Source organism: Apostichopus japonicus, chromosome 23 (assembly GCF_037975245.1).
Source record: "Apostichopus japonicus isolate 1M-3 chromosome 23, ASM3797524v1, whole genome shotgun sequence".
Classification (NCBI taxonomy): Eukaryota; Metazoa; Echinodermata; class Holothuroidea; order Aspidochirotida; family Stichopodidae; genus Apostichopus; species Apostichopus japonicus.
Window position 1 is genome coordinate 15143765 of NC_092583.1, and position 25442 is coordinate 15169206.

Consider the following 25442-nt stretch of genomic DNA (forward strand, 5'->3'; position numbering starts at 1 on the left):
TCTGATCATTCCTACAGTAGGTGCGGGAAGTTGACAACCTTGCGGCTGCTAACAAAGATCATTATCTGAAGTATTATGAAACCAAATACTCCAGGAAAGGTTGCATTTTGGCTGTTATAATGTTGTTAACTTATCTATTATTAGAAACAAAGAGGAACTTTCACTTCAGTGCATTGACTACATCAGTTAACTAAACAGTTGTTATTTGTCTGTATGTCTTGCATATCAAAATGGACTACTCCTTGTTCCTGTTATAACTACTGCAGAAATCAAAACAGAAAGCAAAACATGTTCACTTTACATAATTTTATTTTCCCCATTATTAAAGCTTTTCTTTTAGTAAAGAAACTATTTCTGATTTCAACTGCTTTACCGACAAGAAATGTTCGCATGTATGTCGTTGATAAAACACGAGCACTGCTGGTACTGTAGGTCACACATGAACTGTAAAGGAAACTAAAATAGATATATTTTGGGGATTAGAGTGAAAATGAGTTGTAGCAGATGTACTACTATTTAAGAGTAGTCACCCAAGATAGAGCCAGGGCATTAAACATTCGAAACAACTGTTGATCTACTTTCAATCCCATTCCCCTCGCATTGAACTGTCACAATATGATGTAACAGATACAACACATGATCTAAGCCAGAGGACAGACAAGTTTTATCGCACATTGGCTGTATTAAGACAATGGGGCTCTCCTTCCAGGCCAACAGAGGGCGCTGTCACATCTGCCCTATCTAGATCCGCAAAACTTAACACGGTACAGTGATTCGATTACTAGGACTGTATACAATTTAGCACTTGATCATTGAAGAAAATATCTTTTGAATTACATTTTTGAAGTCAAACTGTTTTAGGCACACCTGAGTTTTTTCTAAAGCACCTTTTCATTTCGCCAAACTGCGTAAGTGGAACTACGTAAGTTGTCAATCACCCAGCACGTCTGGTTCCAATACTTGTCGGCGAGATCCTGTTACTTCAGAGATATGCAATCAGCACAGATTCCGAACGTTAGGACCGATATCACGGCGCCCTCTGTAGAATGACTGGAGAGCCCCATTAAAACATCCCTCTCTGGGACGATCAACACAAACAAACTTTGCGACAACAAACATTGTTGCAACCAAATACAGAGACAGCAAGAGCAAATCAACACTCATACTGTCAAGATATCAAATATGCCAGCATTTATATTTTATTATTTATTTCATTCCTGAAGTTTGTTTCATTGAATCATTATATTAGAATATTACCAAACTAACAAAAATGGTAGCAACTAGTTTGGCGCAGAAATTCAGACACGGGCACAGGGGCAGATCAACCCTTCCCAACCCAGCAGGACAATTTTACCGAAACGACACAAGAACCAAATAATATATCTCTATTTAAGCCGTAGGTTTATGGCTAACAATATCTCAAGAGAGAGAATTCATAAAAAAAATTGCTGTTATCTGTGATAAAAACCAAAATAACCACTTCATATGATTTTGACTTAATTGGCTCAAAGTTCAATTTTGTCAATATAGCAGGCCTGTTCACATCACAATTCATGTAAACTAACTGCTGTGAATAATGATATTTATTGATTGATAATAATATTGACTGATTGATTGATTGATTGATAATAATATAAATAAATTCATTCCCTTCCTCCACAAATATTTACTATTAAGGTGTCATCTAATAAATGATAAATGAAAGAAGACTAATGTCAAACCAACAAAATACAACAAAATCTGCTAAGAAAGATAAATGATATAAAGTTGATAAATCTATAGACATTCTGAAGCCTTCAATTTCTTCTGCTTAATATTATAAATCAAATTTACATTTTAGGATTTATTAGAACTATACATCTGTGGTAAAAATCTGCATGAATTTACAGCTATGAAAGTAAGTTACAACACAAACAAATGGTGAGCAAAACAAAGATAATATCATGGAAGAACAAAAAGCTACAAATCCAGTCAGTGGACACAATACTCTTCCACCTACTCCCCCCTCCCCCCAAAAAATAAACAATGGCAACTTTACCTTTTAATCCATTCTCATCATAAACAGCTGCCCCGAAAATTAATTTCAAGTTTGATTCAATAGAAAAAGATGTGTTGACAAGTCGTGCAAACAACTGTCAGTTTCTATAGTCTTTTACTTTCTGTGTTACTGACAATGTAGCAAACTATCTTTCTAACTATGTTAATTAACATTATTAATGTTAATTAAGTTTCTATAGTCTTTTACTTTCCCTGTCACTGACAATGTGGCAAACTATCTTTCTAACTATATGTTAATTAACATTATTAAGGTTAATTAAGTTTCTATTGTCCTTTACTCTCTCTGTTACTGACAATGTAGCAATCAATCTTTCTACATCCTGTCTGCAGCATTCACCTAATGTCGTCGTCATCTTCTCTGGAAATGTTTGTCGAGCTAGTTCTGAGCTCATCCCACAGTGAGATGTACAGATCTGTAATATACGCAGTCATGTGTTTCACTATATATATCGTTATTTCATTTTCAGATCGATATGGAATACACTTCCACAATGTTCTTTATTAATGTTAATTAACATATGTAAATATGTATTGCATTTATTATTTGGGACAATAAGTAGGTTTACATACACACTGACATATATGACTGACTGTATGACAGAAAACATCTTTGTAAAACTAAGGACAACTTATTTAGCATCAAGGGCAAAAGGCAGAAATGTTTAAGTAAAACTTCACCACGACCTAATTCAAAATAAGTATAAGTGAATCTCTGGTGAAAAGTTGTTATGTTTCTCAGATTTCTTCTGAATGTGATTAATGTAAACAGCATTCACAGTTGCAATCTGTCCATTCAGTTTTTCATGGGTTTAACCCCCTCTCCCCTGTTCATTCTTGAAGTAGTCACTACCACAACCTTCCAATAGCTACAAAGCTCACCTATCACTTGAATTCCTGTAAAGGTTACCCGCTGCATATTAACCACATTCCAATCATCACTTTTCATATTAAGTAGTAACCTACACATACAAGTGTTCTTACCTACTCTTACAACAGTGACTTACATTCATGTTGTTACTAACTTTACCATTTAAAACAAATCTACATATATCGATGGTTATGAAACGAAAATAACACAAATATAAAAAAAGAAAGTTGAATTTATTTCAGTTTTAAGATGGAAGATGCTTGTCAATACTTCAAAAAGAGAAGAAAAAAAACAAAACAACAAAGAATGGGCTACTTTGGTAGTATGAAAGAAATGATGTTACCAATAATACCTCCCACCCAAAAAATGTGATAATAATCTTTGCAAAAGCATGAACAGCAAAATATCTCCTGTCTTTTCCTTCGCTGAATAAGTAAATTTTGGAAAGGACATCAAATGATCTAGCTCATGATTCGTTGATAAGAACAAGGTTCAAGGCCAATGCAGCGGCCAGTGTGCACCAACTACGAAATGAGGTAACATTGTGAAATATACTGCTATTTCACTGGAACCTCTCCACGCTCCACACCCCCCCCCCTGCCCTCCCCTCCTTTAACTCCAAAAGCTCACTTCTGTCAATTTCAAAGTACCATTTCAAAACTGAATCAGTTTAGTCACCACTCCATTTTGCCTCCATTTTGTTTTTCCTCTGACAATAACATATATCCCATGAAATGCTTCCTTTCAGCTATTTTCTGTATTGGGATGTAAATTCTTGCAAAGTCTCACTTCACTACCGTACGTATGTCAAACTAGCAGTAACTGTACTCAAAACAAGAGCAAAAGTTATTCAGCTGTTGTCTTTTTTTTTTTCTTTCTTTGAAGTTTCAGATATTCAAAGGAAATCACATTATAAAGTTGCAATCATCCTACATTAGGCAATGGATAGCAATGTAACATTAATAATACTTGGTATCAAGTCACAGTTACCGTAATATCTTAGACTTGTCTTATGTTTGGGCCAATGATGAGAAAAGGCAAAGTAAAAAAAAATAAAAAAATTCTCCCATTTTTAGTACCCAACTATTTTGAGAAGATGGAAGAAAACTCCACATAGCTTTGTTAATATCATGATTAAAAAAGCAATGCTAATGGTATTTTCAATGGTGATATCATTCCCCCAATTGATGGGAGGAGCATTAGTGATTACAGCCTTTGTAGTAGGGATTAACTCTGTGGCATGGCGTTAATGTCGTAACTTGACACTATTACTAGGTCAATGGCTGACTGGATAACGGTATCAATCCAAAATTCAATAGCTAACCATGGCAGGTTATGGCAATAACAACCTTTGACTTTTAGTTTCACAATTTATTTTCAAATATTCCATACATGATAGTCACGATGAGATGTAGATTAATTAATAAGACAATTTTGGTGATTCCAAGTTGCATTTACCCGGGTTTTCACGGTTCCAGAGCTTCCGGAGTATAGTAGTGCGCCCCTGCTATGTAATTTTTTAACCGCTTTGGTAATGGCAGCTGGTCGATATGGTCCAACCGAATGTTCTTACGAATGACGAATCGGCACATGTGCTGTAAAGAGCGAACCTTCTGAAACCGTGAGATGGCATAGAGTAGCTGTACAGGGGCAGGAGGCAAACCCGGCATTCTCGGTCTTAGAAAGTATAAAAAGCTGCCATTGTGCGAGTGTTTCATGGCCTCTTCAATAAAATCCACCACGGATGTACTGCCGTGAGAAGTTGGCTGCGACCAAAAGCTGAATTTACCTGACATTCACAAGAAAAAATGGAAACAATGTTTTGTTTTAATTTTATCCTGACAATTGTTTCATGACTAGCTTATTATTAGATAAGAAAATAAGAAAAGTACATTCAATTCTCTGGTTTTTGTCACTACTGCTTAACTACTGTGTTAGAAGTCGCCATTTGATGAAAAAATCTAGCAGATATTGCAGAGGGGATATGAAAAACAACAGATGTCTGATTTAAAATGTCATTATTTTTGTACCCATTTACTTTGAAGGTTCATAGTTTAGCCAATGCTCTTTTTTACTAGTGCACATTACGTGACCATTAAGTAATATATGCAACTGCTTGCCATCTTATGGTTTCATTTACTGCTAGTCAACGGCCTTTGGCTAATACTGTAGTTACATATATATATATACATACTGCTTCTGTGTCTTGATGTGATAAATATTTTATGCTATTTTCAAACTTAAATTCTCAACTGTGTTTCGAGTTGAATATCTTAAATAGCAAACTTGCGTGTTTCATTTTAAATAAGAAAGTAAAAGTCTAATTTGTTTTCCACATGTTATTTAAGACTGGTACATGGAAAAGTGTTTGGGTAGTAGAGACATTGAGAATCCAATTATAATTCACAAATCAATCAATAAAAATTGACATTAAAATATCTCCATGGTAACATCTTACTTTAAGTCTTTACCTTAGTCTGATCAACTGCAATCCAAGTTTGAGTAACTCTTGGAAGGTTAGGAACAAGTTTTGACAAAACACAAAACCAGTGTATTCATGCTAGCATTAATTAACAATTTGATAGAATATTTCAAAATGCTTTACTTTCAGTTCTTCTTTAGAAACTAAATACAGTATATAATTCAAAAGAATTGTTCAAATATCAAATGAGCAAGCTTCCTTTATATATGGCTACAAACAAGGCAACCCATTGAAGAACCTAAGCTATGAAGCCAGTCAGACGTTCAAAGCTATATTTGCAAACGTTTTAAACAAAATTCATCCAACCGTTACAGCGATAACAGCAATTGTGTGTTCGTCTACTTTGCATCTACAACACAATACATCTATGCGAGTTTATTGCTAACCTTAGTAGGATTTTCCTGTGGAAATTTTATATTTGGCTAAACAAAAGTGGAATTTATCCAAGCATTTCATTCCTTGTATCATTTTCAAAATTAAGATGCGTAAACAGAACATCGACTGGGTATTGAGAGTTTCATATCCGTAAAGGGAAAACCCTAGATCCAATCCGAGGTCAAACAGTCAAGTGAAAAATAAAGGAAACACAAAATATTTGACCTTGGGTCTGCAAATTCAAATATGATATCACACCCTGTTTGCTTCACGTTTGAACACAGGTATAGTATGGTATATTATGTGAAAAAAGGGGAAACAAAATGTAGGAATTGAATGCAAATTTCACAATGATACTTCTAAAGTACAGTGTCTGTTCTTCTTTCGTTACTAAGAAAAAAAGAAAAATCCTGGACTATCCTTCTGATAATAACACGGTTGTAGATCAAGTCATGTGACTTTGACACCTTTTGCACCAAACATAAAAGCAGGTAACTAGTTTTATTCATATATCATACAAATCCAACAAGTTAGCTGTTTTTGCAAATGTCCTGTATCAGCATACGGTACTACTTGATACCTGTATCTGCATACGGTACTACTACGCATCAATATGTTTGTACATGTACAGCAAAAAAAAAACCTTAATTTTTATGCCTAGTCATCAAAGGTATGCACTTTCTACCTATTAAAGCCTTCATGATTTATTCAATTCTTCACTTTATTCATCTGCACACAATGAATGGAATCAATTGGTTTCCATCAAAAAAAATTTAGACTGAAGAAAGCTTGTTTGTAAGTTTGCTGAGCTAATATTTGCAATGGATGTAATGCAATGGATTGCGTGACATGTCTAACTACCATAAAATATGCTATAAAGTTAAACCTAGATCCCTTTATAACCAGCTGTATAAATCTTCACTCATTGATTATTGGTACATGAGGTGTATGGCATGCTGGCAGGACCAGTGTTGTGTCTCTATATAGATGTTATTCAAACCATACTATTGTTATACAGCAAAACTTTATAGGAGTACTTTCCTTAATTAGAAAGTACATGATTTTAGTCAACTGAGAGTGCTACAGTATGTTTGTAAGAAGACAGGTAAGGGAGACGAGTAAAAGCGAAAGAACTGGCCTTGGTGGGAGAGCAAGAAAGGTGAGGGCACACCCCCTCCCCCTCCCCCCAGAATGGGTATTGGCAAGGATAGATGGGCCTTGACAAACAAGCCAGGACTGACATTAGCAAACAAGCAAGAAAAGGGCTTCGCTGGCAAGCGTGGACTGGTCTTAGAGTGCAAGCAAGGGCTGTAAAGCCAGGCAGGCCTTTGGTGGTAAAGGGAGGATGGGTCTTAGCGGTCAATCGATGACAACACTTGGCAAGGGCACCAAGTGTATGTGTATGAACTTTCATTGAATTTGCACAGATTTATTATACTGATGAAAAGTAGAATTTGGTTTTTAATCAGGAACAGCTACTTAATTAGTTATTTTGTGAAAATCCGCCTTACCAGGTGAACAAAAACAGACACAGAGTTTTTCCAGAGATTGCAACAATGTAGCGAGACTTCTCAAAGGGAAATCAACATCTTTAGCACTTCCTTAGAGTTGTGTGAAGCAAAGTTCCTTTTTGTAAGTCTTACTTCATAAGACCAGAAGGGCAGGAAATGCGTAAAATAATACATAAGTGTGATGACTCAATATCAAAATATTTACAGTTTTGTTTAGTCTGGCTTAATTCCAAGACAATTGTGATATCCACCATGTATATAGTAGTAGTATGATGTACACAGCAGAAGTTCTTTGTTCTTAAAAAGGATTCCAGTCATTTTGCTGAGTCACTAGTTATAAACCTGATCCAACTACGTAGACTATTAATGTTAGATTGCAAATTTCATAGTTTTTGAAAAGCTTTGTGACACGTTCAGTATTGTATCTGGCTTACAGCACAATGATTGCCAATCATGGCAATTCAGCTGAAAACTTCTCCATTAATTCACACAGGAAAGATACCACTTTCAAGAAAAGTTGCAATTTGATGTTGCCTCAGGAAAAGTTATTCAACAATGCATGATGAATACTGACATGACTATTGTCATGACATCACACACTCTGCAGCACACTTCCCACAGAATGGCATAAAGTTACTGTAGTCACCTTCAAACCAGTTTGGAATAAGATGCTAATATTTTTCATCCCACTTGTTTTACTACCTCTTATTGTCACAAAGAGATTATGAAAAGCATCCGTAACGGTGATCCCCAAAGCTTGACCGCGTGCACTGGTGTGTTCTTATCGTACAGGCTGCAGAAGCAGACCCGCTTCTACCAGATATACATGTTACTTTGTTTATATATTCCAGTATTAGCGATTCAAATGACTTTCCACGACTTTAAAAACAAAATTCTTACCATGCTGGTGTTCTATTCTTGTGTGGTGAGTTGTACCACTGGCACGAAAACTAAGGCTAAGGATGTGTCTCTCATCTGAACTGTCGCGGACCAGGAACGAGCCATCCGGTGTGTTCTCCAGTCTTGTTTCAGCATCGTCCCAGCTCATTGGACCCCAGTACCAGCCAAACTATGAAAACGGCCAGAAGAAGAAGAAAAAAGAAACGTTTATAAATGCATTCAAGTTCTATCCAAGGGGCAATGTGATAACAAATGGCTATTACCTAAGTAACAGTGGCCGTACAATTCAATTACAACACCAATGCATCGACAAACACTACTAAAACATCAGGCAATGATAGTAAAAATCCCCAACCAATCAGTGACAATAACAAGAATGTTCTGATAATTTGCTCATGTTGTAACTGGACCATAATATAGATGATAGGTAAACCATTAGTCATTGATATCATGTCAATAATAATCAAAAGCAACAAAGTAACAGGCTAAAGTACAATGAGGCTCCAACATGTGACCTACAAAACCAGGCATTCGCCTGGGGTAAAAAAAAAATCACAGAACTTTGCAAAAATTGCGGTATAGGCTCCAGTTTGAGTATGCTACAGTGTGTTAGGATAAGAGTTTTTGTCCCTGAGGTAGAAAAGAAATCAGGGATATTCGTAAATTCGCAGAAAAAGCTCATGCCAGCAAAACAGATCAGGGTTTTTTCTTTTTTTTGGGGGTTGTCATTCCCACAACCAGGTCTTAGGGTTTGGTTGTCTGGACAGCATATTTGGTTGTCTGGAAAAAAATGTAACCAAAAAACTACAGACTGACCAATATGATTGACCAAGATTGACCAATATGCAGTCAGAGAGATGTGCCGGTTTGATATTGTACATACTGTAGCACACCAGCTTTGAGCTGGTTAAACTTTTATTCTGGTGCATCATAGTCCTACCACTATGTTTGTTTTATTTTGTTTTATTTCAGTATCTGAATAGTGATGGAGGGCGACACAACACCAGTTATCAGTTTACCTATTTGGGGGATATTTAGTTGCAATGCAATCTGAACTTGATGTAAACAACCCAGTCATCCACCAGACGACCACCAAAGCTGATTTATTGGTTGTTCGAACAGAATTTTGGGTTTCGGACTAACTCTAAAAATCTGCCCCGGGGGATGTACACATTTTAAGATGCAACTTTTCCTTGTTGAAATGACCTGTTTACAAGCAACAGGTGTCACACATAGATACCCCTACATAGCCCTACACACATGTATGCACACATATGTAAATGCTAGTCATCATTATTGCATAGGTTATCGGCTCCCATCAAAAGCAAAAGTATTCATTCCAAAACTATATGCCTTACAGTTTTGTGTTGCTGGGTTATAATGACTGCTTTCCAGTTGACTTGTAATCACAGCATGTCTATATTGAATGATAATAAACCAGTGACTGCACTCCTGTTTAAAGCAACACTCAAAGTTGGTTTCCAAATTACCAATATGATTGATCATAATTGTGAGAAAACAAACAAACAAAAATATTTATCCTTTTCCACTCCAAAAAGATTAACAAAATTTTCTTTACTATTTACCAACTGGTCTTGATTGGCTATTTACTAATTGTCACTAATTATTTTGTAAAATTTGTGACAGCTGATGCACATGGAAAAAATGTTCATTTGATGTCAGTATAACACTTAAATGGTGATAAGCATTATTCATGTAAGCCAAGTTAAATCATGCAGTCGACTATCAGGTTCAAGTCAGTACATCTGATGCTACAAGGATTATGAGAGCAAAACTATCTGGGACATTAGTTTTTACATAACTACTTTTAGAGTAATGAAACATTATGCCCAACAAAAATGTACTGTAGGTATTTTCCCTTGTGACGACATACAAAAGATATGACATCTCATCGAACAATCAGTTCATACTGTACATCACAATTGAATATCTAATTTATGAAATCCAACTATCAAATTGTGATACCACTGTAGCCTCTCCTTGGCTTATCATACCAAATCATTAATTTTGATGCACAGTACCCCTGCCCTGCAGGGGTACACACACCTGCACAGTACACCTGCACAGTACAGTTATACACAGTATAGTCAAGGCTTCATAATGCAATAATGCAATGATACAGCAGGCCACCTAAACTTTTTGCAGTCAAGCAGAATTACATATTTCATGAGTTTGAATCCATTTCAGCTTTTTGCTGACCAAATTGTGGTATTTTTTACGCTTTTAACACCCTCCCCCCAGTTTTGCACGTTTTTTGGGCATTTGGAAATCTTACATCCTAAAAATAACCAACAAATTACCTCAATATGATAACAATACTCTCTGGGACCTGACCTGTCTGAGCTTAGAGGCTCAGAGCATAGCAAACGGCATCTGAAGTCAATGGATGTATACTAAGGCCTACACTACAGTTAGCTTATCCACGAATGTGTCAATTTAGGGGTATGAAAGAACTTGACACGTCAGACATTTTGTGGTCAAATTCTGCTCAATTGTACGGTGTACATGTGTACGGTGTACATGTGTACGGTGTGCATAAGCACAGAACCTTAAATATTTTGAGATCATAACATTTCTGAGGAACTACACATATGAAAAACACATACAGTTGAGTGATTTGGATTTTTCCTTGATAGACATCGTTGATCAAATCCTTAAGTGCGTCAATTATGAGCCCACCATGCTACAGTACCCCTGCACAGTACACCTGCTCTGCAGGTCTACACACACACACAGTAAAGTACACCTGCACAGTACTACACAGTACAGTACTACGCAGTACAGTACACGCCTGTACAGTACGCCTGCTCTGAAATCAAGGATTATATTAGAGCATATCATCCCCTTTAATTTAGTCCTCAATCTGTGAACTCTTTCTTTTGAATGCATTTTTAAAGAGTAGCAATTATCTTAACCACTGGACAAAGTTCTGTTTACACACTGCAGAAGGGAGCTAGGATACTCCTTCAGCTTGAATGCCTTTGTGAGGGTCTTAAAGCAGCTTTCCAAAGTGGTATTCTGACCAAGTCTTTCGATGCTCTTTAATACCGACAAGCCATTTTTTCCCATGTGGGTCCACAAACTATTACATATGAGGCACATACAAAATGTGGGTTGCAAGCAATTGTTGGTGGGTTGCAGGACTTTTTCCAAATGTCTGAAAGTTTTTGGAGCTTTTTGACGTAGATCAATTAGGGGACTTTTTTTAATCAAGTCCACAGTTCAAGCTATAGTTTTCAAGCATCAATTTTGAGAGTTGGGGGTCTGGTGAATTGTAGCCCCGTCCTCCTAGAAGATCCTGGGTCATGGGAGTTAAAACTTTGTGGACCGCTGAAGTAGTTAAACTAGTCGGATTAGTCAAGTTTCTTTCAAAAGATGAAGTCACAGTCCAAAAGTTTTGAAAATTTAAATTTGCTCCGTATATACTATGCTGAAAAGTATAAGTCTGAATTACAAAATGTTGAGGATTGTATCAAATTAATTCCTAGATGCTTTCATTTCATGAAAGATCTATTACTAGTTTTTGAATGGCAAGATTAAATTGAGCAGAGCTCCTTAGGTTTGAAAAAAAATTACTGACTAAGCACAAAAAACTGCTCCTACAGAGTAGATACTGTAGTTGCAACTATTGTACTACAGCCATGCAAGAACACAAGCACAAAATGTGTTTGCTGAGTGAACAAAAAATTGTTTGCTGAATAAAATGTGGTAACTGAAAAAAACAAAAAATTAGTCAAAACAGTCAAATTCATTGCCAGGAGGGCTAGTGTAATATATTGAATATTCATGATATACATGTGTATGCAAGTTCTGGCCGTGTGCAAACTTGTAAGTTATAATGCAGCTACTTTACGTAATTGTTCATGGGTATTAAACCCACTGCACGCTACATGCTCGTTCTCTTCACCCTGTCTGTCAACCAGACGTCATCTTATAATATAGTTTATGTTAGTTATGTTTAAGACACATCTTGTTATTATTGGATTATATCAGCCAGCATGGAGGATAAGAATTTTAGTTGAGAATACACATTTTGTCATCTTACGTTATCAAAGAACTCATGCAACCAAGAACATTACAGCTAGAAACACTTTCCTTCTTTCCCAGCAACAATACCTAGTAGACTTCTGCCTAATCTGCATAATTTAAAACTATAAAGATGTAAGTGATTACAAGCTCATTAGACTACTGCTGGCTGACAGGCACATTTAATAGAAGCAATGCAGAACAATGCGCGATTTAGGGAAGTGCAAAACAAAAGTCTTGTAGAAAGCTTGAAAGCTTAACCTGTACAAATTTAGGAGTCGAGTGCAACCAGCTAGGGAGAGGTCACTGCTGCTTAACTATTCACAAATGTACTATGTACTATGTAGGGATAAAAAAAAGCTAACAATTTAATAGAATGCCTAAAAAAAACTGTTAGGTGTTATTAGTAAGTGACAATGACAGTATCGAAAGATTATGGTTGAAAACACTAGCTCGGTTGAAGATTATTTAGTAGTTGCATTTATATATATTCGTTTTGTATCCACAGACATTAATGGACCTGAGGCAACAATTGTACTAATTATGCACAGTTCTACAGAAATATCCTTTGGTTTTGTCAACCCATGAAACTTAAGTAGTTTAATTTTGCCTAGTCTAGAGGCCTAGACTAGAGGCCTAGCTTTCTTGCATGCAGGCCCAGGCACTTTAATACTAGCAAGACTAGCCTAGGTTTTATAGTATGTATGAATTTCTTTACCTTTAGAGGGACTGGCAATATTTGCTAATAATTTAAGAGAGAACAAAATTGTGTGCAGCAAATTTGACCTTTCCAGAAACATCAAGAGACCAAGGTCCTACCAGTAGTAGCATCCAAAAGCCATGTGGTTCTTACATAACACTGAGCAAGCATGTGAAGCATATAACATTAAACAAGTGGAAATTTAACACACCTAAAATGTTTGAATATTCAACAGGTCAAATGCATCTATGTAAGTTCTAGGGACGAAATTAAAATATGAATGAAAACATTCATAAGAAAGTCAAAGGACCACTACATATTCAGTCATACTAACGCTGATGGTGATAGAAGGGGAAAAAACCTCTGAATGTCTGGAGGACCTCATTCAATTAAAATTAATTTATGACTAAAACAAAAAACAGGGAGTGAGATGATTACAATAGTTCAGAAAACTGACTAAACTCTACATGCTGCTTTTAGTAAGTAATGAATGAATACAATTACATGAACTTTTATGCTACCAAGGAGGGAAATTTAATTAGCATGCATAAAATTACGTTAATTACAATAATACAGGTGAAGCTAGACAATATGGTCAGTGAGCAGAGCCTGAAGCAGTCTCATGAACTATATAGCTAATCAATCCACCGTTTTACTTACATCACTTATTTTGCGAAGGCTGCTAGCAAACTCCCCTCTGGCTTTCAAAATCTTCTGAACTTCTAATTCTTTCTCCAACTCCTTCGGAGATTTGATTGGTACTGTGCAAGAAATAAGGAAACAGAACGAGAAATTGCACATTAAATAACTTGTATAAATATCAATGATGACACAAAGTAACTTTACACAAAGATACCATATATAGCAATATAAAAATAACAACCTATTTAGAAGTATTGAAATGCTTTTAACAGACAATCTCATATCTGCTCCTCTAACCGACCACACCAACCACCCCTACCTACCAACACCCCTCCATCCCCTTCATCCCAACCCCTTGTCACAACAGATGATGAATAGTACAGTATCAGACATGCAACCATACGTTTAACTGTTTGATATGGGTGTTTAAATGTACAGTGTATACCTCCTTCCTGTATTGTAACATGGGGATTTTGGGCAAAGAGAAAACTGCCGAATATTATTGACTTGTACTTGTAGAAACAGACATGATTAACATATTGACAACAACAATCTTGCTTTCAGGACAATGGCTCCGTCTGTTACCAGGGGCGGATCCAGGGGGGGGCCCGGGGGGCCCGGGCCCCCCCTTTTTGAAAATCCTGATTTTTTTTTTTTTTTTTTTTTTTACCCCGTTCGAGGGAAAGTGCCCCATGCGTGATCAGTGGCGTAGCTACGGGGGGCCTGAAATTGCAGACATGAGATCCATATTTTCAGGCTAGGTACATGCTGCTTAGAATACTCGGGAAGTGCCGTTTCCGGCCATCTGGGGGGTTTGTAAAGCCAAAAATTTTCTTGTACGCTCCGCACCAACCGATGATGGCGCTCCGCTTAGATAGTCTTACGTTCAGGCGCGGCTGGACCAGTCAGACAGCCCCCCCCCCCTGTCACAAATCCTGCATCCGCCCCTGATATGTCATTGAATATTCCACAAACAACTTTTTATGTCCACGAAACTGTCGAAACATGATTTTCACTACTGGTAGAGATATAAAATATTGGGAATTCTGAATTTCCTGCAAACATGCGGCTGTGCCTGTTCAATACTCACTACTGTATCGCCTTAAAAAATGATGAGTGGAAATAGTTTCTCCAGGACCGTATCGTATCGTGGGTATCGAGTGCGTCTGATATACGAACGTACGTAGTACGTACGTCTATGATGATATGCACTGTACTGTACTGATAAAAACATAGGTGAATTTCACTCCATGGGAGTGATCACTGAGCACATTCCGGTATAAGAGTGAATTTCCACTCCATTGGAGTAAATCTTAACTCCTAAAGAGTTATATTCACTCATATTAGGAGTGAGGGTTAACTCCAATAGAGTTAAATTTTACTCTTAATTTGAAGTGCGCCGAGTGATCACTCCAATGGAATGAAATCCACTCATTTGTTTTTAGAGTGTTGCTAGGTATATGAAGAAGAAATTTACATACCAATACATGTTATCGGTCATCGATTGGCACAAAAAGCCAGATTCTGATGACAGCTGCCTCAAGAAACCCAATAAATGGCCTAATAAGCACCGAGCCATCAATGTGGACCATTACCGAAACATCGATGCGTGTTAGTCTTCCACCCCCTTCCTCTAATGCTATTTAAGTCCACATGTGGGCATATCCTGCAAATCTACCGGTAGCCCACAGGGGTTTGAGTTGGGAGAAAGGCCTTGACAGCTTGAAACGACAAATGATGCCAACTTCCCTCAAGTTAAAAGTCTGGCTGAGTTGGCAAGGCCAGTCAGCATGAAAGTGAAAAAACTTTTTTTGCATTTCTGTCACCAAAGTTGCACATCTTTTTGGTTGCTATTTTGCCTCACAGGTGCCATCTCCTGCGATCAGGGGGGTGCTGAAATCTCAAATTTTCTCTGTACGCTCCGCGCCAACCAAGGTGGCGCTCCGCTTAGATAGTAAACTCCGCCCCCCCCACAAGAAAGAACAGCCCCCCATGGCCCCCCACTCAAAAAATACTAGCTACGCCACTGTGCGTGTAATAAATTTGCAAAAAGAGTACACCATCATTCTGATAAAGTGAAGGTGAGAGGGGCACTCTGACTGCATCAATAGTCTCCATCTGGAAGGGGGCATCCAAGATGAAATGGCCTGGAGTAGCCTGGTAAAAAGTAGTTTGCATCACCACCTATACTCCCCAAAGACGTAAATCCCAGCTCATTGCTCGAAATTGCAAATATATGCCCGGCAAACCATGAATACATGATTTATTGGAAATAAATTTTACTCCAAACTTTCACGAAAAGTAGCACCAGATTGCACCGAGGACCTCCATATTTTGTGAAATTTTCCCAAAGGGGAGGGGGGCACCCACTCTCCTTAGACCCCTTCCCCAGGACGACGATTAGGCATTTCCCATCTGGGCCCCCCCTTCGGCGAAATCCTGGATCCGCCACTGGTTACTAATTATAGATTAACAGCGAGGAATTTCAAAATGATAGTACTGAAATACTGAACTGTACCACTTGTCATCAAATATTGGATTTGAAGGATGCACAGTGTGATGTTTATATTAATGTGTTACAAACATGTGAATACCCTACGGTAGGACTTTCACCCCATAGTAACTATTTAACTTGCATATATATTTAACATTACATCAAACAAGTGCATTCACTAATCCAGATCATATTTTTATTTAAATAACCCTTTATACCTGGACAAAATGCTCTCCAATGATCAACGTATGGTGGGGAATCAAGTTGAATTCCTTCAAAGAATAAGGGGTCACAAAGATAGAATAGTGCAGGTTTTGAAGTTTTTAAGTGAATGAGATAAAAGAGGAGAGAATGAACTGTTATAATATTCCAACCAATTATCACAGTTACACTTAATTGTATTGGATATGTCCTATTGAAAGTTCACTTTCCATGATTTCAAAAAACACTTCCCACAAATAATTCCTTCACAAAGAAAACACTTCCTATGGATATTTCCTAGCAAGGGTGTGGATAAGTGGGTGATCATTCAGTTAACGTCATGAATTCAGATATTCTACATTTCTACTACATCCCTCTAAGACTCAACTGCTTCAACTAGCTGCATGAACGATGCTAATAGACAACTCAGACCGATGCCAGTTTCATTATTTGATTTTTATAATCTCCTTTGGGTTACCTTGCAATGTGGTTCTCAATAATTAAGAAACTCTGTGACATATTTAGTCTTTGTGTTACAGTATTCAGTATTAATATTCAAGGCACGCATATTTCAATGCAATGTGTACCCACATGATTACAGTAACCACTTTAATATAATAATATTAACATAATAATATAATATAATAATAGTAACCACTTTAATAATAGTACCCACTTTAATATAATAATAATAACCACACTACAGTAACCACTTTACCGTAACCACAATAATAAATGCAGTACATTGATAGGTTATCACAGAGAGGAGGCCATCTTCTACTGGTAGTTCAAATTTCTTGTCTCTATCTAGTGAGATAAACTATATAGTAAGGAAGTCTGTCTAGTGTCTACAGTGTCGTACTGTAGGCATTGTCTGGATACCAGGTTAATTACTTGCTAATTAAAATAAGCACAGCTAGCCAACAGTTTGTATAGAGCAAAAAGAAGGGGAAGCTGCCTTATTCTCTCTCCCTTCCCTTACCTTCCCCAATATTCTCACTGCTTCTACTTCTGCTAAATTCCTACATAATTATGTTCTTCTCCTGTACATCCATCCCACTCCAATTCCCCCCCCTCTACCCACCAACCCCCCCCCCACCTTTTTTTTTCTCTACTGTATCTTATGCTACAGTAGTAACAGTACTATCATATATCTTAGCCTACCTATGAAAAGAGATGGTCCCTAGCCAAAGTTTCAAGGAAAAGAGACCTTTCCATATTTGTTTTCATTCGTCTCTTCCATTGTTATTGTCAGGATGTAAACAAAACGTGTCAGCAGTTTCATGACAATTTTCCATCCAAATTTAAACTGTGTTAAACTTGAGAGTTGAGTGTTAAATTATATCACTGTTAAATCAAATAAACCAAATTTCACAGGCTTTTACAACAGTCATCACGTGTGCAGGCACGGAAGCCATTACCTTGCAAAATTACAAGAAAAAACAGTTTCATATCCTATTTGTGGCATAAAAGTGAAAGCATCTTTATGTGAGGAAGTTCACATGATATACAGTAAAATGTATATAAATTTTATTAGTTTCGAATATGCTGTAACAAATGAAAAATGTAATCATAGAACATCTGAAGCAATGTGCTCTCTCTTTGCAAACAATTACTTGTTCTTGGAGCACAACACTCAATCCATATAAGAAGTTCTTTGAGGTCACAACAAGGAAGACAACTATACTGATATTACTTCATTAGGTCAATAGCATACATGTCCTCTGACTTACAGTCACTCTGGAAATTTGGCATTTTAAGGAAAATGAAAAAGCACATGGTAGAACTATTTTCAGACAAACTGACCAGACCTGTACTGCTGTACTTTAAATAGGCATCGTTACTGTACAGTACAGATCTGTACAGGATACAAATCAAAGGTGATGGGCGTGAAGTAGAGCAGAAAGTCCAAAGATCACGCACATGTCCAGGAAAGTATTAATTAGTTGGACAAACTTTACAGCTTTATAGCCTGCTGGTACCTTAGGGATGTTGGCCTGCTTTGACTATTATAGTTCAGCAATGCACTTAATACCATGCAGCGAGCAAACAATGACTTTCTGTCATTTAATTATGAATACGCATAAATATATATGAATATACATAATCACCAATCAAAGCCATTGGTTGATAATTCTTGGCTGACCTCCTTGGTTATATCAACCTCAGCACCAAATGGTAACATGTTCTTACGTGTAGAAAAGAATCCAACAATTTACCCTGGAAATCAAAGTAAAATGCTGCCTTAACACAACCCTAGAAGTAAACAAACATATAAAACAAGTTTTTGGTCTGACATAATTTTACCAAACTTTACAAACTAATTACTCAAAACTAAAATTGGCAATGATCAAACTAAGATGCCTTCGTAGATTTTGTCCCCAAAATGCCTGTTAATATTAAAGCAAGCACTTGGTTGATTTCATTTTGTTGTTGGCATTTTTGCCCCTGGAAACACATGCTCTTAAAATCAAATGTAAAAAGCAATTGAAAATTTACAAAAATTTGTAACTTTTACTGCACTGCATGAAAGCAAGTATAAACTAATATTATATATATTAGATCATTAGATCTTGCCGTAGCTATTTTGGGGTAGAGTTTTATCTTGTCTAAACAAGACATTTTTTTTGGGGGGGGGGGGGTGTTTATAAACTTTGTAGTAGATACTCCTTAAAACTTGTTGACTTTTCATTTGCAGTAAATTACATAGCTTTAGTAAAGCTAATGAACTAGTACATTGATCATATACACTTGAAACATACTGAAAAGTTAAAACACTATAAAAGAAGCACTTGTTGGCTTTCTCAAAAGTTCAAATGTGAAAGACTGCAACTAACAAATTAATGGCAACTGCTTTATGGTACAGTATCACAATAGTGCCCAACCTCTGGCATGCAGAAATTGCTAAATGCAATGTACTTCTGCCCATGGATGAGGTCTAACCATGGAGGTAAGAAACAGTCTAACACAGGTCTCCAAGTTTATAATCAGATATTCAGGAGGGTCAAATCTAAACAAACAAAATGTCACATGATGAAGTTAAAGAGTTTTGATTGGATAGCAATGACAGAAAGTCTGCAAGTGTGATCACAGGTGAACAAAACTGACCACATTTTGCCTTTCTAGCTGATTTGGAAACAATACTATGGCTGTTAGGGATAATCAGCATTTGCCTACAAATCTGCTAGAATTTCACTCATGTTCAAATTATGCAAAGAAGCAGATGGACAGTACCATCCTCAATTCATTTTTTTCTCACTGGAAATGTTGTGTAAGTATTGTCATGCCAAGAGGTTGATGCTGGTAGATTTATCATTTTGTCAAGAGCTGACAACTATGAAAGCAGTGAAAAAGGTGTCCATGAATCATATTATTAAAATGGTTAGGCTAGAAAGTTGATAATTACAATGCATGAAAAATAGACTTCCTTGTGTTAGTCAATTACACACTTGGATAGGTCCCACTTGGGCATGTTACATTTCTATTTCATTCCTAGATTTTTATCATCATCAAAATAAATAGCTAAATAAGGAATAGGGGGTCGAGCAAGGATCAAGAATAAAGATTTTTTATTTCTGTATTATTTTGTATTCTCCTATTCATTAATTTTTACTATTTAGTATTTGTTTTCAACATATTTTAAGTTCTTTTGTTTAGTATATTTTTGAGTATTATTAAAATGGCAGGATACACTGATGATCTTTAAACTGCAATCCAAAATTGCTGCATCATGGAAATAATATTAGTTAAATCATTTTATCCTTGAAAATTGCAAAAGTTGCACATTTTTCCGAAAGGTTATTTTCAGACAATCAGGTGACACTCACTCACAAAGTTATCCCAAAGCTTACCATATCACTACTTATGCATGTTAGACATTGATTTGTCGAGCAGCAACAACCATCGCCTCAGTATTTTACTAAGTGGTATAAAAAAAAATAAAAGCTTTTCCAAATATTGGCACAAAATATCGGCAAAATATGTATGTATACCAGCAAGTTTTGGGTAGTATTGATCTGTTCTCAGTACTTCACCTCGCCAAATTGCTTGATTCGACCGGAATCTGCAAAATATTCTGTTAGTCAGCGCACATAAATATGTGGGTATTGGATTCAATGCTCAGTGATGCCCTTATATATATTTATTTATACTATTTGCTACCTGTAAATATTTGAATAAATGAGAATGAGGATCATTAGCTGCTAAAACATAAATCTGGTTCGGAATGACGGAATTCACGTTTTACCAATCATTGATTACAAAGTTCTAATTCCTTGTTATTGTATGGAAATGTTTCCTAATTACTGTGCACAGCAGGTGTTTTGTACGTGCTAACAGTTTTCATGTTATTCGATACATCCTGGCGTTCCAAAGTCCTGACAGTACGCCAAAATATGCTAGATAGTCGAATGTTCGAACTCAATGTCAAGTACAGTAATTTACTTGGCAAGGAGGAAACATTTAAACTGTCTAATTTACCAATCCTTGGTTATATCTTAAAGTCATTTCACAGGGTCGGAACCTCCTCATGGAAAGACCGTCTCGCATTTCTTTAGGTGACGGCCTTTAACTGATCTCCATGCAACGATATTTATGGACCACCTGTAAGCACACATAGTACAGTAGAGCATGTATATATCAATGCTTTAGGAAGTGTATAAATAAATCAGGTGAAGGTTGGAAAAGTAGGAGACTTGTGAACAAGATTCTCCTCTCCAGGGGGTTCAAAAACAAAACTTGAACAAACCTTTTGCCCTTAGTATATGAAACTGGTGTCAAATGAACATTTACTTTATTCTTCTTACAGTAGATTGTGGTAACAACATACAAACCGTGAATTTTGAACTTCCTGTTCAACTATGTCATGTACAATTACTTTCGTAATACTGTAAATATACAGTATACTTGCACAGTAGCACAGATGTGCAGTGCATGTCTGTGTAAATACACACTGTACACTGCTGAACCTGTTCGTTGCTAAAACGATAGTCAGCTACTGCATGGATGGATGGACAGTTAAGGGGATTGCTACATCTCAATGGTGTTTATATATTATACATGTACAAAAATCTTTAACACGTGTAAGTTAATATAAAAGTAGACAAGGGCATATAAGTACAAAACCTAGGCAAAATAGGAACATGATATGTACAGTGATGATATTAGACACAGTTTGTATCTGTGGAACACTTGATTAAGTCCAGAGGGATATATTCTATTTTTGATTTAAAACAAGTGAAGAACATTTGCATGTACAATTGCGACATTGCTGTTATGAGATATTGATCAAGTTGAAATTGTTTTGACTAATATAAAAGCAATACAATATACTTTTGAACCACTTTGGCCGTTTCACCGTACGTGAAAACTGGAAAGTAAAAACGATAACATTAGGCTTTGCTGATTTTGAGTTCTACCTACATTAGGCTAGTCTGGCTAGAGAACAGTTGAGCCTCATGACTGTTCAGTTTGCAAACGCGCCCAAGATTTTACAAATGCTATAAAATGATGAAATCAAGGCGCCATATAATCCTAAAAATGTTTGGCGACAGTCCTCAGTAGTTCTACTGCATTCATTTTGTGATGCATGCAAACACACTTATGCACATTTTTGGCGAAAAACCTGAAGCAACTTTTTTTTCCCTGACCGCATGTACTATGTACATACATGCTAAAATAACCCCTTTGCAGTAACTGAACTCCTTAACCGCAACCGACTAAAGCAAGTCTGATTTCCAGCGACACGCGCAACAAAGTCAATGGGAATTTAGTATGTGATTTCTCCAGTAAGTAGTTAAGTCAATGGAGAAGCACCATTGACTTGTTCGTAAAAATTGTTGAAACAACGTTTGATCGGAAGGGTTCCCTCGCAGATGGTCATCATTGAAAACTTGAAGCTACGCCTAGGATTTATTGTAATTTCCGATATCAGACTACGAAATTACAAATATTTTATTTCCTTACGGTCTACTTTCACTTTATTTACGTTGGAGTTGCAACACTGATAATAGGCCAGTTCCATGAAAATATGAAATAATCGGTAATCGGCATCAGCCCAATTTCACATGAATCTGTAATCGGTAATAACCAATTATCATATAATCGGTCGAACACTTGTCACAGCCTTTGTGTGCTGGTAGTAAACTGTAGTTACTGGACCGTCGAAGTCCATACATGCCACACCGAAGGAGCCGGAGATAAACATTGACGACCTTTGACCTCCTCAACAGTCCATATTTGAAAAGAAGGTGTGCAGCATGCACATTGCCGTGAATACTAAGAGTGGGATCCCGGTCTTAAGAAAACTTCAAGTATAATCTGGTTTTTTGCCGATTTAAGAAACTTCTGGTGAAAATTGCTATTGCTGAGGCAGTTTTAATTGGAAATCTTTGCATGATGCACATTTATAGCTGATTTGGATTGATATTATACAGAGATTAATGTAAAGTGTATCCTTCAACTACCTATCCTCCTTTAACAATTGATTCCTAATTTCCTAATGCCACAACAGATTAGGAAGAAGTATTCTACATGAAGGTAACAAGTACATTGAAGCTTAACCCACTGAACTACTCTCCCATCCCCATCCCGTCTCCCTTCCCAACTACCATGGAAGAGCATCTCTCCAATCCAGACAAATCTTCTGCCATATAAATGATGCTGGCTAATTCTCCTTTAAGCCATAAGGATCTGTGAATTACGTCATCCATACCCTTCTATCCAAACACTGGACTTGAGAGTTTTCCGAACAATTACACCTTGTCTGCCCCATGTCAAAGGAACAATTAGGCAGGATGTTTTTGACATAGTCCTTATTACATGAACTGGGAATAGTTAACAAGGGTACTTCCTGCCTCAAGATAGCTGGTCGTACCCTTAGGATGTAAACATCCCGTCTGAAAGAATAGTTTCTCAGCTGTGAGGCAGCAACAACAGTACGTGTAGAATGGCACGGCCTGCAGGAACGCACTACGCAGTACTACGCAGTATTGTATTGCACAGGCAGTGCTTGCAGTAATATTAAGAAGAACTTTGCGGTTGTTCTACATTATTTTTTGGGCGGACAACACACCAGGATGTATAGTCATGTAGGCACCTACAAAGTGAGGGCGCAGGAACACCATGACGGGCTCAGAATAAGTTGGCTTTGCAGCTAGCTCCTGAAACTTCAAATGTACAGAGACTATAAGAAAATTTCAGTTTTAATGTCCAGTCATGTAGGTATCGTTCACTTGGCCATTAATGCCGATGATGTAGCGCACACACGCACTACAATAATTACATGCATGGAAACATTCAGTTTCATATATGCACAGTACAGTAGTAGTTCAGCATTGATCATGACATAAAATTACCACCATGACAAGCAATATAACAACTGGTATAACTGTATACTGTACAGTACAGGTAGGTCCCTTTTAATCGCTTCACATCGATGCTCAAACAATAAAGCCTGGGAATAATTTATCCGGTTGAAAAAATGCTATGCAAAATGGGCAAATTGCTATACAAGTGTAAAAATGTATCTAGCTGTTTTTCTTTTCACACAGGAACCATTGTATTTTCTAAGAGACAAAGTTCATAGCCTTTTAAAACTGCTACATAATATTTGAACACTAGATTATTTCCTGTAAGCATCAATAGAGTCAAGTCTACTTATTTTTATTGGGGAGGGGGGGGAGGGCGAGTTAGATATTGCCTTGGAATTTCACAGATATGGTAGGGCGTCACAGCTTTTTTCAGCTTTTAAAAGGAAATGGTCACTGCAATTTTCAAAATTTGAAAGTTGCCAAGGCATGTCTTTTGTTTTTTTCAAAAGTAACAGTAGTTAGTCAGAAGACAGGAACCAGCCACCTTTTTCTTCCACACGAATCTAGACGTAGAATTATGATTTAAGGCGCCCACCCGACCCACGACAAGTTGCATATATTAAGGGGCATGGCAGTTGTTGCCAGTGGTGATGGTTGATATTTAAGGGCAGAACAGCCAGAGGTAGGGGCACCGAGGCGAATTGCTGCCACTGCATTAAGTGACGCAAGCTTGTTCCACGTATGTGCTATCTCAAAGACAGCAGCCGAGGTTACTTGAAGCTGCAGTTTGCATAGGGTTGTACTGTAACTCTGTGTCACTCTAAACAAGCCGATTAATATTTAAAATTGAAATAACCCAGAGATCGATGATTCGATGAATATACTCATTAGAGAGTTATGAACCACTAAATATAATACAGAAAATTATATGTGATGTCTCTCACAAAATTAGTTTGTTTCAATGTTAAACTTATCATGCCTAATTTCATTACCACTGCCTTTTTTGTTGCTACAACTCAGTAACATTATGAAGATATGTTGCCAGATATGTTTCATTTTTCTCAAACTGTGAAACTTGAAACTTGTTCTATTGTGGCCAATTCATTACACAGTGTACCTTTTAATGTCTATAAATACATAAGCAACTCCTCAAAATCTGGAAATATGCTTAATCCTACCACTGTTAATTATGTATACGAAAGTAACAACCAGATAGCACATATGGTTGGTGATCCCTTGAAATAAAATGTTGGCACTTAGAGAAAAATGAGTTAAATTAATTGCCCAAAATTGATTACTAAGTCATGACCTTGTAGAGGTACTGTAATTTGGAAGACGTAATTGCGGGGGGAAAAAACAAGGAAATTTTAGGATTGTGCAATACATAACCTTGACCATTTAAGAGACCTCAAGACAAAGCAATTATACCACAAATTGTACAATATTTTTTATAATGTCTGTTGTCAAAATTTTCCAACGGCCAGCATGGCAAGCCGACACAGAGTATGAGACTCAACAATGTTAGCTATTTTAAAATGCTTCCAGATTTTGACCAATGTTGATCTCAAATTACCTTTGTCATCATCAAAAGATAATGGTAACCATGCCAATCAAGATGTCAATTTAAAGAGATATCTATGCATTATCCTGTAAGTATGATATTACCAAACCTGAACTTTAGTTAAATTTTTTTAAGGCTTAATATTTTGACTACTGCTAACTTCAAATGACCTTCACCTCCACCGAAAACATTAGTAGCCAAGAATTACAGTGAAATAAGAAACATTTTCATACCATGAGATTCATCATTCTGGATTTACTAAGCTTTTTACAATTTTCTTTTGACAATTGCTG

The 25442-nt window shown here is 36.8% G+C and overlaps 1 protein-coding gene across 4 annotated transcripts in view; it reads right to left on the reverse strand.

Moving 5' to 3' along the window:
• Nucleotides 1-291: 291 nt before the first annotated feature.
• Nucleotides 292-25442, reverse strand: part of LOC139964737 (uncharacterized) — a 36898-nt gene continuing 11747 nt past the window's right edge. For all 4 annotated transcript variants that reach the window (XM_071966661.1, XM_071966664.1, XM_071966663.1 and 1 more), the window contains exons 3-5: nucleotides 13602-13702; nucleotides 8195-8363; nucleotides 292-4715 (exon numbers count right to left, since the gene is read on the reverse strand). In XM_071966661.1, the coding sequence (XP_071822762.1) occupies nucleotides 4393-4715; nucleotides 8195-8363; nucleotides 13602-13702 (593 nt within the window). In that variant the 3' untranslated portion in view covers nucleotides 292-4392. The remainder of the gene's footprint in view (nucleotides 4716-8194; nucleotides 8364-13601; nucleotides 13703-25442) is intronic.